Source organism: Gasterosteus aculeatus, chromosome 10 (genome assembly GCF_964276395.1).
Source record: "Gasterosteus aculeatus chromosome 10, fGasAcu3.hap1.1, whole genome shotgun sequence".
Lineage (NCBI taxonomy): Eukaryota > Metazoa > Chordata > Actinopteri > Perciformes > Gasterosteidae > Gasterosteus > Gasterosteus aculeatus.
Window position 1 is genome coordinate 10,108,915 of NC_135697.1, and position 19,427 is coordinate 10,128,341.

The 19,427-nt window shown below is 44.5% G+C and overlaps 1 protein-coding gene and 2 long non-coding RNA genes across 3 annotated transcripts; 1 reads left to right on the forward strand and 2 right to left on the reverse strand.

Annotated features, from left to right (window-relative positions):
• Positions 1–235: 235 nt before the first annotated feature.
• LOC144383580 (uncharacterized) lies at positions 236–2,994 on the forward strand. Its single transcript, XR_013451018.1, has 2 exons — positions 236–358; positions 1,777–2,994. It is a non-coding gene; the product is annotated as an uncharacterized LOC144383580 (long non-coding RNA).
• Positions 2,995–2,999: 5 nt separating this feature from the next.
• LOC144383579 (uncharacterized) lies at positions 3,000–7,790 on the reverse strand. The gene is made up of 3 exons (XR_013451017.1): positions 5,768–7,790; positions 3,883–3,966; positions 3,000–3,450 (listed from the first exon to the last, which is right to left on the reverse strand). It is a non-coding gene; the product is annotated as an uncharacterized LOC144383579 (long non-coding RNA).
• Positions 7,791–16,479: 8,689 nt separating this feature from the next.
• lratd2a (LRAT domain containing 2a) lies at positions 16,480–18,574 on the reverse strand. The gene is made up of 2 exons (XM_040188675.2): positions 18,157–18,574; positions 16,480–17,963 (listed from the first exon to the last, which is right to left on the reverse strand). The coding sequence occupies exon 2, from the start codon at positions 17,914–17,916 to the stop codon at positions 17,086–17,088; it is 831 nt and encodes a 276-aa protein (XP_040044609.2). The 5' UTR covers positions 17,917–17,963; positions 18,157–18,574; the 3' UTR covers positions 16,480–17,085.
• Positions 18,575–19,427: the final 853 nt, after the last annotated feature.

Below are 19,427 nucleotides of genomic sequence, written 5' to 3' on the forward strand. Positions count from 1 at the left end.
TAATCCCATGTTTTAATCCCATCTACCGTTGCCTAGGAATCATTATTTGACCCTTAACATCTTGTTGTGGTGGCGTGTCTCCACCGTGTGTTATGACTACCCTAGGCATGGCTGGCCGAGGCTTGCGTAAGCCCCGTGTTTGTGTGTGTGTGTGTTCATACGCATACCTGCCTGCAGGTCTGCGTGTGAGTGTGTGTGTGTGTGTGTGTGAGAGCACAAGTCAGATTAAGTATCAACAGGGTAGCTGGTGTGTCTCAGCTGGTGGAAAGCTGCCAAATCCGCGGTTGCCTAACATGTCAGAGCTGGACCCCCCCCGGGGATGACAACAAGCGCCCCCAAAAAGTAGGTTAGTCAAAAGGTAAAGCAATGAATATCTGGAGACGTGTGTGTGTGTGTGTGAGTGAGTGGACTTTATTTTCTTGGACATGATAAAGTAAAGCCACAATAACAGGGAGCAGAATGGCTTTAAGTCAATGAAAATCAACAGGAATCGACCATTACCTTTTAAGAGGATCTTAAGAAGTAGGTCTCGAGACCATTCTGTCCAATGGCTTTTTTTGTTGTTGTTTTTTATCTATTTTATTTGTAATGTATTTAGGCTTACATGTGTGAAAGAGGTTTTTAAAAAGAACGGTAGGAAAAGGGGGATTTGCATTGCAGAAAGCGTATTGGAGGGTAATGTCCCCTTAAGGTCGGGGAAAGTATTTAATCAGTGGCGTTTTGTGATGAGGAACTAAAGTCAGGTGTTCTCCATTGTTGGGTGTAAATTTTAGACTTCATCCATGCGTAGTTTCCCAACCACACACCCACTCACAAATAACAAATTTCGGAACTCATGACCCCATTTGATGAAATAGAATTACAGGAAAGAGTGTTTCTCTGGTGAGCCGTGGGATTTTTGAACCTCTCAAGGGCCGATGGAAAAATATACAAAATATTTCTGTCCATGTGGATCGCGCGAGTAAGGCGTGACACGAAATGTGTCACCGTGTCCTGTTCACAAGTACCGTCGTTCTTTTCTTAAACGTTTTGGGACCGTTCAGCACTGCGCTGATGCAATGGAAACCGTCTGGAGTATTTCAAGGACTCTTCGACCGGATTTATTTCATAGTACAAAGGAATGTGAGCTTTTGTGTTGATGATAGTCTTGAGGCTGCTTTGACGCTTAGTCATAGGGCCGGTATTCTCAACTGTCATCTTATATCACTAAAGTCATACCTGGATTTGAATGATATGAGGTCAGGGTTTTGGCTTCCATCTGGTGGAGATACGGCAAACTGCAGCTCGGCGGCCAATAACACGCTTTACTCGAATACGCGTCCTTGTAGGGTACAATACTGAAACAGTCCGTCTCTGTTGCTCCTCCTCAGCGTGTTCTGTTTCTGCCGGTTAAAGGGATGCTGGGAGGGCTGTTCATGTTCAATTGTTTATTACTGATTCGAAAAGCATTCATGGGGACTAAAAATAACGTCATTATAAAGTGTGCCCTTTGTAGAGAGTGAAGATTCTTTGAAAAAATATATGATAACTGAAATCAGACTTTCAAGAGCTGGAATGTAAGGAATGACCTTGGACTCTAGCATTTGTACTTTCTTATTATAACAAATTAGTCATTAAAAGGTGTCCTTTGGCGCATTGTAGTTCAAAAAAGTGATGGTTACAGTCAGTGTTTCGAACTGAAACGTGTCTTATTCCTTTCAACGAATGTATTTCCTTCTCCTTAAAAAAAAACCTTGTTTAACATCTACCCATCTTCTTCTTTGTTGCCTTTCTTAGCACCTTTACACCACCTGCAGAAGAGCGGCATCATCTGAATCCACTGGCAGCGATGTGCACCCTGTTGGTCACCCACGTGCTCACAGGAACAATTAAAGCAAGGTCCCACTCAGAAAAACGACGAAACTCCTCAAGAAACCCCTTAATAAAAATAATCTTCAAACGAATCAGTAACAAAAAGAATCATTGGTTGCTGCACCAAAAAATATTGAATTTTCAAATCCTTGGTCTTTCCTGAAGAGCATGTCTCCATTGGAGTCCAGTGGAAGTCTTGAGTGTCAGCCGGCCCTTATAGGAACGTACAGGAGGGGAATGGAGAGCGTTTCGCTGATGAGGTTATTTCAAGCTAATTGGACCTCCAGGGCTCCGAGACCCAACGAAGACGTAGATGACCCTGCAGCTGGTGTCGAAAACACAACGTGTGAAGGACCCAGGAACGAGACCCGGGGGCGTCCTCACCATCTCGTCAAACAGCAAGACGGCGCAAGCGCCAAACTGAACTCCTCCTAACGCCACCAAAGTGGTGGGTGGGGGAGTCCGGACTGCTCCATTCTCATGGACGTCCCACTCCAGGTCTTGTTGTCAGGTTAACAAGTTTAAAAAAAAGAAAGACAACACCAGCCACATAAATGTTCATAAATGCATTTAAAAAATGCATATAAGAACATTAATATTAAAGTGATTAACATATTAATAATGTAAATAATAATTATGATAATGCTTGTAATAATAAAACTAGTAATAACATAAAATTACACTACACAATTATTATAGTTAAGTCAAGAATAATAATCATCATCATTAAGTTTGATTCATTCTATTTGTATTGCGTACATATATTATTATTATTAATGATAGTGAATGGTAACAACATTAATATTAATATTGATGTGTTCGTATTATGCGGTTATTGTTAACATACACTATTTATTTAGCACGTTTCATAGATGTTTCAACACGTTAAATCTCTTATTATGACAAAGTATCGTGTTAGACATTAACGCAATACTTTGTCATAAGAGCTGGACCCCCTGGTGGGCCGGATCCACTAAAAGGAGCTGCTATTCCTAACTTGTCCACCGGAGGTCGCCCTGTATCAGGATCACGCGTAGACCGACACCAACGACGGACAGTAAATACAACTAAATAGAAATAACCTTCCAGCTTACCTTTTCACTGTATATTGCTGCTTTGTGATTAAAAACATTCCCAATAAAAGTTATTTTCCAACATGTTTTCTACTAAAGATAATACTTTAACCAGGACAATGAGAGTGAAGGGATTCGTCACACTGCAGCCTTTTGCTGCCACACTGCGGTCAATATGAGGAAAAAATGAAGATCACTATAGTGTGTTGCTCATTTTAAACAGATGTTGGAATTAAGCGCCCCAGGAAACAGGCTTGTGACGTTACAGAAGCTGGTTTGGTGAACAGCAGCAAATCTGTCTGTCTGTGAACAAAGCTGATGCTTTGAAGGCTGAAGGCTGCACTGACATGAACTACAGCTTTGGTTCCATCGTGTGCTCGGAGATGGTCACTACGGCACTATCAAGTCCCATTTAGAATTTGAAAGGGTTCGGCAGATGGTCCAGATGTTTCCTGTGTGCTTTTTGTTAACTCACCGGCCAGCCGTTGGCAACATTCCAATGTGCATTTCCAGCAAAAACAGAAATCTGTAATAAAAGTCAAAGACGATTATATTGCCACACATTGTAGGATTTAATTAAAGATAATTTAATAAATGTACAAGTAGCCCCTTCATTTAGTTTTGAAGAAGAATCAAGTGTTGAGTAGAACTTATGTTCATTGTACTGGAGCAGTCTGACACACTGGATTTCAAAGAGTGATCTTTATTATGTTCAATGGCATTTCACCTCAACTGGAACATTTGCTCTGTACAAATACATGAGACGCTGTAACATTTACATGTTTAAAAATATGTTACAAAAAAAAAAATATATATATATATATATATATATATATATTTCAGCCTTTGTTATATTAGGAAGTAAGACTTTTAATGTGCTGTATATAATCACTTAAATTGAATGATATGGTTAACATCTAACTCACACAATACAAAAAGAAGGGCAACTTTCACTCACTTCATCCATTTCCCCCCTCCGGCCTGTTATTATACCGTTTCAAAGGATGTGGGTTACTGAGTTTGATTGAAATAAACGTCTCTCCTGCAGGTAAAAGAGACCAAAGTAAGAGGAGTGATTGATTCCAAGCGCCAGAAATACAGCATGTGTCCTACATCCCACATGAGCTCGTTACTGCATCCATTTATCTCTAATAGATGCAGCAGGGCAGGAGATGGGCTGCCTGTCGTTTCATACATGAGACCAACTTTATGTTTTGCTGCAGTTTCCTCTAAATGTGTTATTCTGCCACCGGCGTGCACTCAGGCTGCAGAGTTACCACCGACGTGAACAACGGATAACTAGCCCAATGGCGTCACGGTGTCCTCTGAAAGCTTTGTGTCATTCATAGAGACAGACGGTTCTGAATAATCATGTTATGGATTCGGAAATTCTGTAATTATAGTGGCAATTCTGAATGTTTATGCAGCAGGCACCAAGCAGACATAGAGGAAGCATCAAAAAACAGCCCCCAGATCACAACCCCATCCCTTCCACAGTGAAGCTTACAGATGTGACGTTAGGGCTCCCAAATTAGGTCTCGCCTATTTGCCTAAAATGGAAATAATTTGAGCAGGGACAGTCTTATGCTGTTGGGGTTTGGCAATCTAAATAGTTTTGTATAAAAATATAAAATTAAGACAGAAAACCACAAGGCCAAAACACAAAGTTACAGTCCTGTCCTCCCGCACAGCGGTATTTCTGTCTTCTGGGAAACATTGAAAGGCGGCGGTGGGCCTAACAGCTCTGCTCCCAACCGGTGGGATGGCTCGCTCAAAGAACATGTGATTCATGTTTCAGGCCGGTACCTTGTGCTCTCAGTGGCCGCCTTGTTCAAAAGGCCCCGTGTCAACCTGCGCCGCTTGACTTTTAGGTTTCACTCAAGCCCGAGTGATTGAACACAATCAACGGCAATCTCTCTGCCACGGACCTCCGTCAGTGAGGAGAATAAAAATCAGGCGACATTGTGGTTCTTCATTATCTATGGTACCGACTGGAACGTAGCCCAGAATAGATTCTTCAAAATATGACATCTGTGCAAAGCCAGTCAGTGATATCTGAAACTATGCGGGTGCACAGTATACGCCGTTAATTCCTCTTGAGCTATAAATCAGCACTTTTCCTTAATGATGTCAGAGAGAAATGGTGCTAGAGATTAGCTCAAAATCAAACAAAGAGCACAGTGTAAAGGGATTACCTCTGCAACACCATGCCGGGTAAATGAGTGCGCAGTGGATGTGGCTGCAGCCTTTGTGGTCTTTCAAGCCGCTGAGCTTTGCAATGATTCTTACTCTAAAAATGCCCAACTTGTTGCTCGCTTCAAGCCGGTGGTAAGATGTTGGGTTCATAAGTACCACTGTACAGAAATACATGGATCAGTTCAGCAGCATTGACTCTTGTACTTAATATTTGAATGTTAAGCTGCTTCATGCATCGACTACACTACATTCTCAAAACAAAACTAAACAGGAACAGTCCAATATGACGATACATCGTAAACACAATGAGGTTTCACTTGCAATATTCTTTGTGGCATTACTAATGATCCTGTAATTTTTCCATTTGAAAGGCCAAACTAACTGAAAACACACGCTGTCACCCACTGAAGTTGACTTTAGCCACCGGGAAGAAATTGAGATAAAAAGAGAGCAAACACATTCACACAGATAATAAGAAATAGTCCGAAGACCAGAAGGGAAATAACCTGCCACTGATTTTAGAATCCACACAAGAGTAAAACACACACATTGCAAACAATATCAACCTCAGCGCATGAAGCCACAACCCCCCCAAAAAGACGGCTGCAGCAAAGTATTTAAGACCACGTGGAAACACACTTGCTCACCTGTCCGCGTGCACTGAGCGCTCGTGCACGCTCTGCTGCAGGATCACCTTCATCACGCTCACCGTCCCAGTAGTCCGGCTGCTCATCGCTGTCAAACGCAATCCAATGTTAGCATTTAGCATGTTAGCCACGGACGCAACGTGACGCGACCCTCGTATATTTGGTCACTGATTTGTTTCGCTGCAAGGAGGTTGTCATAGTAACCCACTTTATTGAGGGGGGGGGGGATTTGGGTGGAGTGGGGAACCTCGTCACATTTTATGCTTTCACTTCAACTTCATCACAGTTTTCTATATTAAATGAAATTAATATTTATATCAAATCCTAAATTATAGTGCATGGAATTATAATTATAATAAAAGATATTTGCTTCACACTTTAATATGTATACAGGATGTGCCCCATCACCGGCTGAGGCAAAACATAACAACGCATATAAAAGTAGCGGCAAGTGATATTAGATGCTCGCTTTAAAAGTTGCTGGGAAGGTTGGTCCCACATTTGAGAGGATGTTGAGGCAAAATATTATACATGCATTGATACAGGAATACACATACAGGTAGACGAGAAGAACACTCAGACCTAGTAAGTAATTACCTTGCATTTGAGTCACAGCTTTTAAAGTAGCATCAAAAAAATCGATTCAGCGTGTGTGTGTGTGTGTGTGTGTGTGTGTGTGTGTGTGTGTGTGTGTGTGTGGCACAGGGTTGAGGAACACTGTGGTCCATCTAACATTTATTTACTGCCATTGCACATTACTGGTACCTGCTGCGTTAATAAGTCAGCAGGTGATGGAGAGGAGAAGGACACACACAGGCTGGAGGAGGAAGGGGCGTCTGGGGGGGACGACAGCCCCCGGGTTTGGGTTTGGAAGGAGGGTGAAATGTAGCAGCAGGATGGGGGAGTTCATGAAACATGAAGGGGGAGAAACGAGGAGAGGGAGAATATTAGAACAGCAAGAAGTCAAGAAGGGGTGTTGCAACAAGCTGGGAGTTCATTTTGCATGGCTCCACTCTGCGGGGGACTGTAATTACTTTTCTGCGTCACTGGCGCTCCGGGTCAGGAGCTGCATGCTCCAATCAACAGCTTCTGATTATCAGGCCGCTGCCCGCTGTCAGGCCGTAATTACGTTTACGCTGGAGAGCATCTCAGAGGGTCAGAAAGCTCACGGAGCCGGCATGTACTGTTGATATTAATTCATGTCAAGATGTGTAATGATTATATACAATACAGTTTTGAGTTAAAATACACATTAATCAAATGATTGAGCTCTTTATAAATGGAATATTTAATAGGACACTTATATAACTGAAATAGTATTTATTGGTTCAGATTGTGTCATAGACATTTCAGCGTTTTCATCTCTCGGGGAAAGGTCCAGTCAGGTGCATACATTAAACTAGATCTGTGTACGTTATAACATTTAAGATGAACGGGGCTTTTTAAAGTCCGACTCAAACACCCAACTTCATCCAGTGTGTATGCAGTCTAGCGGTAACATAATGAGCATCATGGCTGACCGCTTAGACGTGAGAATAAAGCCAGTTGTGTCCCATTTAAAACACAACTGTCTCCATGGTCACCATGACGGGGCCACATGTACGCAAGGTGGTGGTCTGTCTCCCAGGTGCTGCACTGTGACTCCCTCTCATGCCACCTCTCAGAAACCTTTTGACTTTTCCATTTTTTTTTGCCAGCTCAGATTAAATCCACGACTTTCCCATCCTCCTTTAAGCCGCTCATCATTCAAACCAACGCTTGAATGATGCGCTAAATGACTCAATCAATAGGCGTAGTCCTTAGGACACATCATTTCTACAACTTAGATATGCTTTATCATTCTAATCCTCTTCTCTACGACTATAATTTGGGTCTATTTTAGGCTCAGTTGTATTTGCAATATATGCCTACCAAGTAGTCTCTGTTTGTCCAGTCGGTCTAACCTTTCTTTGCATTATTTAGTCCATCACTCAAGCATCTACCTACATCCACTGTGTCGCTGAAGCCACACTCCATCCCTTATATTCTCTCTTTCTCTCCCCCCCTCCCTCCCTCCCTTGCAATAACTCTCCAGTGAACCAAAAAAGAGGGAATGAGATGGCCCGAAAGGGAAAGCTGCAGGTGTCTATTGAAGTGTTGACCAGCCAGGCAGCCCACCTCCGAGCGCTCACATCGCAAAAAGCCCGCAGGTATCTGAAGGTCGCACCTTTCCGAGTCACCACATGCAGCGGCTTGAGGCCTCTGAGGCCGTGCAGAATAGCACCTGCCTGCTGAGCGCAATCAAAAGAGCCGGGACGGACCGTCAGGGGCACCGAAGTCAAAAGGATTCTCGGCCTGTTATTCGTTCGTCAAGAGCAGAGCCAAGTAACATCTCCGCAGGGAACAGGCCGATCTGATATCCGTCTGTGATGTTTGCCTTTATTCCTTATTTCCCACCCGGTGGTATGACAATCAAAGTCATGGCAAAGAAATTTAATGAGGGGGATCGATGAATAGCAAAGAAATGTGGAATAAGCCGGTAGAGTCCTGCAGGGGGGGAGAACCACAGAATGAATCGTCAGAGTTACATCACATGTTGAAATTGTGCTTTCTGAAAGGAAAGCCGAATGTGCAAACTCAATGCTTTGAGTACAGCATTATTATAAAAAACATAATTAGTTTCAAATGACCCGTAGCCGTGCATATTATATGAACTTGTGTCAGATTTAACTGTTTTTTTTAAGCCAGGCGGGCTGCAGATAAGACACTCATTCTGGGAGACAACAAATATGTGGTGATGGAAACTGACAAGATGTTATTGTTAATGTTTAATCTGCCCAGGTAAAGACAAAGATGAGCCTTTAATCAACTGAGCAAGTCTTTGTAACGGTCATTTTCCTCCACTTCATGGAGACAACTTGCATTCCTCATAACCAAACTTTAAAGGAAAGAATGTGAGTCCCCCTTTGGACCTTAAGGCCATTTCACCGCTGAGCAAACACCACTGTCAAGATCAAAAGGTTTAGGAATCAGCAGAGGTCTGGCTGGAAAGCACAAGTCAGGGAGGTTATTATTAAAGTAGTAAACCGTGTCTGAAGTTATTGCTAGCTGGGTCTACCATTTCAAGTTTCAATAAAGCAGCATCCATTTTTCACTCAGGGGCAGTGGAACAAGCTTAAAACACATCAGGAACGAATCCTATTTATGCTTATATTTGAGGTCTACGCCGACTACTTTGTTTTAAAGAGCCGAATGCTTCTTTTCGTTAACCAGCTAGTTGCTCATTTTGTTCTTGGGGCAGGTAGCGTTTGGTGGGTTAAGTAGGTTTCTTTGTTGCTGTCAGAAACAGCTGCCCGCGGCTGGGAAAAAGGTTAATAAAAGCAGCGGGAGTGAACAAAACAATTAAGTTGGGAGAATAAAACCAATGCAATCAGCAGAAAGAGCCGGCAACACATTTTAGGCAACAAACGCAAAAAGTCGACAGCCTTTTTAAATTGTCATATTTTGTCATTTTGTCATTTCTGCAGAGAATACTAATTGATATGGGGCGAGCAACAGCTTTCAACCACATTTTATAAAACTCTAAGTATTAATTGATAATATTTTCTTCTAACTGACAAGAGTAGAAAAGATAGTTGTCGGAGTTAAAATAGGAGATTTAGGAAGAATTTAGATATCTTGCTCCTTCCCGTCTTTGTCTTCTTTTCATAAAGCCCCACTGGAATTATTAAGGTCTGTATCCAGGCAACCATAGAATTAATGAAGTTATCTCCAGCCTGCTGCGGAAATATGTCCAGGGAAGATTTCTAAGACACATATGTGTCACATTTCAATCCACCATCTTGAGTCATAAATATTCATTGTTAGCAGCAATAAAACTCCTTCCTTTAAACACTCAGTTGGTAAATCGTGGGAAAGATTCCTTTTCAAGGGAATTTGGTTGGCCTATAAAGGTCTTTTGTATGTGGCGGTTATATCATCTGCACCAAAGTGTCGCCTCTCTTTGAGTCTTTTCACGTTTAGCGCGTTTGCTTTTCAGCCATCGGAGGACACGGTACTTTCCTTTAGCTTCTCCTAGAACGGAGCGACGTTACCAACTGCCTGCGCGGAGCCGGCAGGCCGGCAGCCTCGCCGGTTTGATGGATGGCTTTGACCTCGGCAAACATGAGGACCGTCTCCTGGTTGACACACGCGCCCGCCGCTGAAAGGAGAGGTCGCTGGGCCGAGGCGGGAGCCCCCTCCTCAGATTGTATCCAGCAAAAGCCTCAGGCAGGACGGGACGGGACAGGTGGCTCATGCGAATGCCCCCGCGTCTCTCTGTGGAACCAAACCCCCCTCGAACGCACCTCGTCCCACGGCCCCGGACGTTTTCCCTCACCGATGGGGTTCGCAACCCGCCTCCCGAGGTCGTGACCTTTCCCACACTGAGCTGTGACTGGATTCGGCTTCCTGCGATAACGGGCATCGGACGTGAAGTTGTTAAAAACAGAATCATTAGAAACAAAACAGCGAAATCAACAAAGCAACATTTTGCTTTGTGTGTGAGTATGTAGCATCTAAACACACCTGCACAAACTACATAGACTTGTCAGTGCATTTGTGAGCATACTTGGTGTTTTTCTAATTCTGCCACTGTGGGACGCTGATATTAACATGCTCTCTGATAAAAAACATGCTGCTAAAACACCCTCAATCAGAAAAGGCTCCTGAGCTTTACGCTCCCCACGCAACTGACTCCATCTTTTCATTTCTGCGCCCTTGTTATTATTGTAATCAAGGAATTTCCTTTCCTTTGGCTGACATACCAGGCAGGGCGATGAAAATGCTCCTCGTGGGTGTGCGCTCATTATTCTTGGCTTGACACACACTGTGAATACGTTGTGAATAATACACAGTATGAACGTACCTGGGCAGCAGCGCACCTCACCACTGGTAAACAGCAACGCCAATTATAATACTTCATTTACAACACTTATGTCAAAATAACAGTTTTGCAGCAAATTCCGACCCGCTAATTTAATATTTCAACATTTAAAAATACACTCCTACTGACAACCCAATTGTTACTAACTGTGATTGTATTGTTATTTCCTTTAAGCCACAACAACACAAAGCTAAGTAAAAAACAGTCAATTAAAATCATCTATTGTTATCAGCACAGAACTGATCAAATAAAGCATAGATACCAACATACTGTTTCGCACACTGCCTTATAGTATTTCTTGTGATTATTACGTTTCCAGGTTGGATTTTCCAAATGGCCTGGCAGCAACTGCAGGTCAGGATTATAGCTGCTTTTAAGGAAAGAATACTTTTATTTTCATACTTGTCATACATTACTTTCATCATAGAGACAGAAATAGAGCCGCAATAGAGGCCAGAGTTCACTATCAAACCCCAGAGGGGTGATGCCGCCAGCTGCTACCCTACCTGACCACACTCCTGCCGTCGGGAAGCCGCACATCTATGCAAACGTAAAGCAATTAGTACGTGGAGGCTCCTTTGGCCTAACGCGCTCCCCAGATGTGAACGGATCAAGGAGGACAGAGGGGGTTTATCCGCCACGGGTTCAATTTCATGAATACTGATAATGCGTAATGTAACACGCTGGCCGGGCTCCCTGCATTCAACCCTCTGCACAACCGTGCGGACACGCCGGAGGCGCGGCCCCTCCAACCGCCTGTGGGATGATTAGCAGAGAAAGCTCAGTGTCCCGGCCCTCAATCTGAGCAAATGGCCTCTCTGAAGAGACGGGTGAGGCGAAGCGCTTTACTCTGTGGACAGAAACTCGGCTGATAGCTCCTGCAGCTGATTAAGTCACTGGGGACACACACGTTCTGCGTGAATATCAAACCTTAAATTCCTCTTCCTATACACACCGTCAGCCGTGGCTCTTGGATCGTCTCCTAAAAATGACAAAAAAAACAACAGCTTCCGAGAGGGATCGATTGGTGTCGCGCTAAAGTTGGACAATGAAGGCAACAGTGACTCACATTGTGCAGCGACACCTTGTTCCGCAGGTCTCCAGGCAGATGGCTCGTGCCAGTTGAAGCGCGCCCTCAGCTGTCGGCCCGGGAGGGGAGGCGTCATCTCACACTAGGGGACTCGTTCACGCCTAAGAGTTACATGTTGTGGTGTCCTGCCCTTTCTACAGGTGACCGCTGCCTGCATACACAGCTGTGTCAACAAACAGCCGGGCGATAAGAAGCAATATGCGCGGTTCTGTAACGCGCACCCTCTGCTCTTTTGTTCACTAATTTAGCAGTTTAACCCTGCAGAGAAAAGCTTGTAGTGGTACAACATGTAAATGTGCTCTGGATTTGCTCAGCAGAGGAACTTTCAACGGATCCGTAGCATTGATGATGTGATGCAAATGTGTCCAACACCACAGACCCCGTTGGTCAAAGACGTACCTTACAGACCTCTAGGCAGAGCTTCATGTAAACACACTGGAATTGCTTGCGTTTACTAAGCCAATTGCTTGGAAGCCAACCGAGACCCATTAAAACCAGGTAATAAACCCCCCCCGGCACACACTGAGCCCCGTCATCTCAAAATGACCAGTTCAAGGGACCACTGCCAGCGGGTGCTGCCATAGAAAGGACCGGGACAACAGCGGGGGACAAAACAAAGCCCCTTGCCGACAATGAAGCCACCTGCCTCCTCGGCATCTAAAACCGCCCGGCTGTGCCACCTCGCTCAGGACCTGGAATAAAAGAGCACGGCTTCAGGCGCCTTTTCAAGCAAGTCTGTGCAATTATTTGAAAGAAAAACAAAAGCAATCTTCCTCTGAATTCATGAGCAACGCCACTGCTCTGGTAGGACCCGCATCAGCTAACAGGGGCAAACTTTAGATAAAATATTGGTGTCAAACAGACAACGTCTCTCCATTTGTTACGCGTTTAACTTGTACTGCTGCACGCGGCCACAGCGGCTCTTTCCTCTGCATTTCAAGGTTTACTTGCACTAATACAAAAAGAATTAAACAGTTCAGTCATTCATCCTTTAAAAAAATGTTTTGTATCGACCTACCAGGACAATTTTGACGTCTCGGTACTACAGTTGTCTTCGGGGCATTGTTTTTTTGGCCTGGCATGAATCCTGAGGCTCTGCTGCTGTTACTCACTCCCAACATGGCAGGTGTCAACACAGAAAGTTTCCCGTCTGTAGTCCCGGCAGGTCAGGCCACACAGGGAGTGGGACTTGAATCCTAAAATATTTAAAGGCCTGCGTGCTCTTCAAACGTTTTAATGACCTTATCAACACTTGATTAATAGGAAACCCCCGACTGGGCCGACGTGTTGCACTCTGAATTGGGCCGTGGTTTATTTTGGCATAGATGTACAAGTTTGTGTTTGTATTGCAATCATTTGTCTCTTTTTAGACACACTCATTTCTCTACCTACTGATTTTTATCGTTTACTTTTTACTTCTTATGAAATGCACTGGGAAGTAGTTTTGTTATAACGAGCATTTTATAGCGAGATTTTATTTTGGAATATTACAATGTTACAACTCTCTTGAGATTTTCTTTGGATCGTTAAAGGAGTAGTAATCTGGCCACGATTCAGATAAGAATATCCATACCACCTTCACACCTGTACACGTGAAACTAGCTTAGCCTGGCTGATCATAATAATATTGATAACGGGAGAAATCCTGACATCTTACAGATGGAAGAGGAGCACCAGTGACCAAATTATCTAAATCCACACAGAAAACCCAGAGCTGAAAAAGTGAACCTTTAGTTTTGGTCTGTAATGGTCTGCCCAGTCTTTTGTTTGTGAAAGAGTATTTCCTTTTGACCCCCCCGGGCGTTATCACCCCTGTGGTGCAAATGAAGAAACAGGCTTTTAAGCTTATGGGTCTTGGCTGCTGGTGTGCGTCCACTTATGTGCGTAAACAATATGCATGGAGGCATAAACAGTTGGTCTCTGAGAGAGAGAAGAAAAAAGGTTTAGTCAAATGCTTCTTTCCGTTCCTCCTCCCCCGGATACCTCTCACATGCAAAGCAAACCCTCTCTAGTATTTCTGCTAGTGGCTGCTGGTTTCTCGCTCTCTTATCATCTGATCTCATCAGTTCATCAGCATCCTATGGGTATAAACCAAGTACAGCGGCGGCAGGCTGCCGGAGGTACCTGTAGGCCACAGTTGATTATAATTGGGTCGCCTCCACCCTGTAAGAAGCTTTCACGTCCCATCAAGAAGAATGGACGGGGACGGAGTCAATGCTGCTTCACCGGGAGAGAAGATTGTTCTACAGGAGGAAGGGTTTGTGTAAAGAAGAAAAACCCTTTGCGATGAATAATTTAGGGGTTATAAGTTATTGAATATGTTATTATTATTATTATAGAAATATTCATTGCAGGCAAGAGAAAAAACAGGTAGGTAATATATTTATACCCATTCTATAAAGTTGTTAAACATCTTGCTAAATTTCTCTTTATTCAAGTGCAGCAACACACGTGAGGTTGAAAGTCAAAGACACCGACAATTCTTTCTGTTTTCCGTTGGAAAAAGACTGAAACCCCTGCTGGGTGTTGGCATGAAATTAAAGAACAAAATAATGTTCATTTAAATCTGCGTGTCCCCTGTGGTCAAATACTTTCACGTCTTCAGACCTTAAAGAGGAACAGCTCGAGAAAGAAAACCGCTGATGTTCACACTGGAAGACACAATGCGTACCGAGTGGACAACACTATCAATTTCAAAGGGGCGCAAACAACAACAACGAAAAAACTGCATCAGTGTATCTGGAAACTACAAATAAAACACAAACAGCACCCAACAACAACGTGGACAACCTCGCCTCCTCAATGCAAATACCCCAAGAAGCAGCTCCTGCAGCGCAAAGCTCAAATACCGGGTGGCTTTTGACACACGAGATGGTGAAACTTCTTTGCAGCCAAAGCAGTAACATCTGCACAGATGCACTCCGGTTTTGGTAAATTACTTGACGAGACCCTAAGGAGGGTTTAACCCGTCCTGATTTCATTCCAGCACTGCCAGGAAGCGGCTGCTTGGAAAACGCGCCGCGTGGGGGCTAAAGTAGACGGATAATTACCACTAATGTTCCATTGAAGTTCAATCTATCGCTGTGGTCATTATGGACGTCCATTTAGAGATTTGACAGACCATCGAATAGATCGATAGATTATGTCAAGTTCAATCGTCCGACATATTTGAAAGTGGAGTTCGGGCTGCTGGAGGAGCTGTGGGTTTACGGCTTCCTCATATGGTTACTTTATGGAGCAATTTAGTGCAATAATGCAGACATTTCTGACTTAGAAACTGTAATATTTAAAAATAAAATGCCTAAAACATTCGTATGATTTTATTTCAAGCATTTTGAATGAACTAACATAAGTTGGAAACTAATTTTACCCTTGAGAGTTACGTTTAAGACAATGAACAATTAGAATTAATGAATACATAAAAATAAAAACAACATGAGAATCAAGAGAATCGATGTTGGTCAGCTGCAGAGAGTATAAAGCTTCTACCACAATAACTAAACACTGCTGTCATGAGTCATAGTGAGCCCTCTTTCCATTGATGCAATGGTGTTTCATCATGTTCCCCTGTGCTCTTCAGGTTATTATTCTTATTATCACTCGTTACTTTAATGCTTCATTTTGTCCAGTCCTGAGTCTTTGGTGCACGGCAGCAAGCAATGCTGGGTCCCTTGAGGATTGTTGCTTTAGGCCCCCCATCTATGAATTTATTAACGTTTGTTGGCCGTCAGGCCGCCGGAATTGTTGCAATCGATCCCCCTAACAGAGAAAACAATTGCTCTCAGTGTCAATTGATCGGATGGAAGTGTTTTGTGATAGTTTATTTCCTGCAATGTCATTAAATAAAAGCTTCCTAGTCCAAGGTGTTGAATCTGAAATCCTTGTTTTGCCTGGACGTCAAAAACTCATAAAACATCGAGTTAACAAATATATAAAGCAGATCCTCACATAGTGTGAGCTCGGATGATTTATTGTTTTTTCCAGAACTTTGCCAGAGAACAAAATCAGTGGTTGCTTATGTTTCACCTGAGGAACAGGCAGAAGGCCGGTGCTCCTGTAGTCTGGTTTACACTCTGCCGGTCGCATTATTCTTACAGTGGTGACCTGATTTAACCCTGTTCACTTAACGCTGGTCTCAGTTAGCGTTGGGCACATTAACGCGTTATCGGGACGTTCATGCATTAATCTGTTAATGCCGACACTTGTTTCAATGCACATTAATGCAGTTTATAAAAATGTTTTAAAAAAACATTATTATTTTGACTGTTGCTCACTGGTTCTGATACACAATCATTGTGCTCCACCACTTTGCCTCTTAACAGGGACAATATTGACGGATAGATTATTAATAGACTGAGCTGCTGCTTATGGTGCTTATTCATAAAAAAGAAAACAGATTTATAAATGTCAACTTGCCCGTTATAATGTTATGATCAGTGACGGTAACTAGTTTTTCTATAACAAAATACATAAAACATTAATGCCCTGATAGTGGCAAATAGCTTTGGTTTGATTTCATTACATTCCCAGCACTCATCTTAATAATTCATTCATTAATTAATATTTAAAACAAGTTGCTTTTAAAACCCAGCAAATTAGACCAATTTCCAAGACGAGATGAATTAAGGGCACACTGATCATCTTAAAAAACGCACGGCTGACAGTCTGTAGCGAACATCCTGGTGGAAGCGAAACAACACGAGAGAAGAGTCCTTTTGATAAGGGAGAGGGGATCGTGGTTTACTTGAACTTCTGGTACAGTTAAGACATTGATCCGTGTAACACATGACCAGCTCCACGACATTCCATACAAAACGGTGCTGGGAGGAGAATTCTTTTCTTTTTTTAAAAAGGCAGAAAGAATCCTTCAGTCGAGCAGCTCTGACACATTTCTGTCTGAGCGAGCTGAGAGACGAAACCACACGAGGATCAAGTAACAGAGTTCACCGCTAGAGAAACATTCACTCTACTTACAGGACAGAGACAGTTTCATATGTAAAGCTACACATTCCGTGTGGAAGGGCTGCCAGAGCGTCACTAAACAAGCAGACCTATTCAATTCACTCCATTGACCCCACAAAAGTGACATTTCTAAGGCCATTAAGCGTCTGGGGGCTTTAAGGCATTCAAATTGTTTCACTCGCATATGAAAAACATATAAAATGACAATATCTGAGTAAATGATGACACGTGTGCTCCAACTAATGTGAAGGCTTGCTATAGATTAATGTTTAGTAAAAGGCTACTCTACTTGTATAGCATGTTGTTATGAAAAGCATCGCAAAGGAGGAGGAAGAAGCCTCCTCCTCCTCCTCCTCCTCCTCATTAGTCACTTTTTATCTCCTCCACGCTGCTGAAGTGAGTGGCCAGCTCCTGCAGCACGGCCGCCCTGCCCAGCTGATCGTTCCTCCTCTTCTCCATGATCGCGTCCTCCAAGCTCTGAAACTCCAAAACGTGCGACTGCTTGTCGGACAGCGCTACTTTCAACCTGTAGGGCTGTTTGCCGATGCGGATCTCCCCCCCCGTTTTCAACTCCCTCTTGCCGAACCTGCACCAGGCGGCGAAGCACTCGGAGTTCCTCCAGCTCAGCCCCCGGTCCTTCAAGCCCACTTGCTCCATCGCGTTCTGCACCACCATGTCCGGGGCGAGAGCTCTCCACCTGTACAGGTCGTTCACGATCCTGCACCTCCTCCCCTGGCCGGCGTCTGTCAGAAAGCCGTTTTTCACCTCGGCCCTGTGGAGGTGCACCACCTGAAAGTCCCCCACGTACACGGCCCAGTGCGGCAGCTGAGCGGTGGCCACGAACTCCACCAGGTCCCCCGCTTTGCACTTGTTCAGCAGGTTCTCGGGGGAGGAGACCTCCCGGCCGGCGCGCCCGGCGCCGCGCTCGTAGATGCACTCGTCCCGGTGGTAGACGGCGCACTCCACCTCGTCGCGCTGGTTGTAGCGCTTCTCTTCCGGATTCGGATCCTTCGCCGTGCCGTCGATCGCGCATCCGTCCTCCGGGTGGTGGTGGTGGTCGTCGTCGTCGTCGTCGTTAGAGAATATGTAAGAGACGCCGAGCCGCGGAGCGTCCTCCGCGTCCGCGCCGTTCGGGTCCACCGTGGGAACTTCTGCGTAACTTAAATGCGACAGCTTGTCCATCTGGTTCCCCATGCCGCTCCGCGCATCCGATCGGACGCCGTGAGATGCCACCCGGTCACCTGACGTTAAAAAAAAAACAACAACAACAACAATAACAACAAACTTAATTGGCCCTGCCCTGGGACAGGGTTTTGTCCAAATTACGCATGAGTGTTTCTCCGCGGTGTGGCGGCTGGAGGAAGGGGGGAGCCGGTTAACGCCGCATCAACAGGTGGAGCTGGGGAGGAAACGAGATCCGCCAGGTCGACTCACCAGCTGTTCGCCCCGCGTAAAGTTCCGTCCGCCGTGTGCCGCATAGAAAGCCGACGAGGGTTCGACTCCAGACACCCCCCCCCGGGACGCTAGCACCTCGGTCCACACCGCCGATGAACCGGTCCCCTGCGGTGACGCTGCGCGCACATTAGAGATCCGGCCGCCGCTGAACTGAAAGCGGCTCTGAGGACGCGGCGTCGCCTCTTAAACTCACAGCTGCGCTGTAGAAGCGGAAGTGCGCGTACTTGTTCTCACTGTGCCTTTTAATATCCGGCTCCTCCGCATGCTGGTATGGACGCGGCGCCTCGTATGTAGACACGTTAACACGTGTTCTGTTTGGCTTTTAAGACAAACTCGATATCTGCACTACGAGGAGAGACGCAGCCACGTGCACGTGATGTGACCGCAGAACGCGGGCAACAAATGGAAAGCAAGTCGCTGTAGTTTATTTCAGGGTATGATGAGTTATTCAGGGTACCTGTACAACACGGTACTGTTACTCTATTTGAAACAACAACGCTTAGAACACTGTGACGTGCTTCAATGCAGCCATTTTAATACTGCAATAAATAACATATAGCAAAATACTTTTTCTGTATTATATTATTCTGTGATCATAAAAAGTAGGCAAACCTGAACCTGGCTTTAATGAATGTGGTTATATCAAAAATTACAACCATTCACAACGAGGACCACATTATTCATATCTTATCATACAGTATTTCCTTCTTTAACCACCTTGAATGAAGTGAAGATGAAGCTTGTTTGCTCCTTTTCCATCTCCTGGTGGGAAAATGATGTTGTCATTATGTTTGTAGTGGCTGGTGGCCTCGACTCACTCAGAGTTATGAGCTATTTTCGCTGTATCCCACAGCCGAGGAAGATGTGCTCAATATGCCCACGAAATGGCAAACGCCGCAGGAGCCTCGGCGTTTAAAAACACCACCTTGGCAATAATATGGCTGTGAGCGAGAGCCTGGGAGAGATGCTGAGGTGATGTTTGAGAGGCTGTAAATAGAAACAGATCGACAAACAGAGGCACAAACTTTACCGGAGCAGATGAACCTGAGTTTGACCCCAACAGTTAAGTCCCGACTGGAGGGAACGTTTATAAGCCGCTATGCAGTGCAATAGATATGAAGGACGACGGGAGTTTGTCTCCACAGAAAACAGCGTTCCTTGTAATCCATTCATCTGGTTTAAACAGGCAGAATGGCCTCAGTGGCCACAGTGGACTCATAAGATTAGCACGCGGGCTTTTGAGCAGCCGT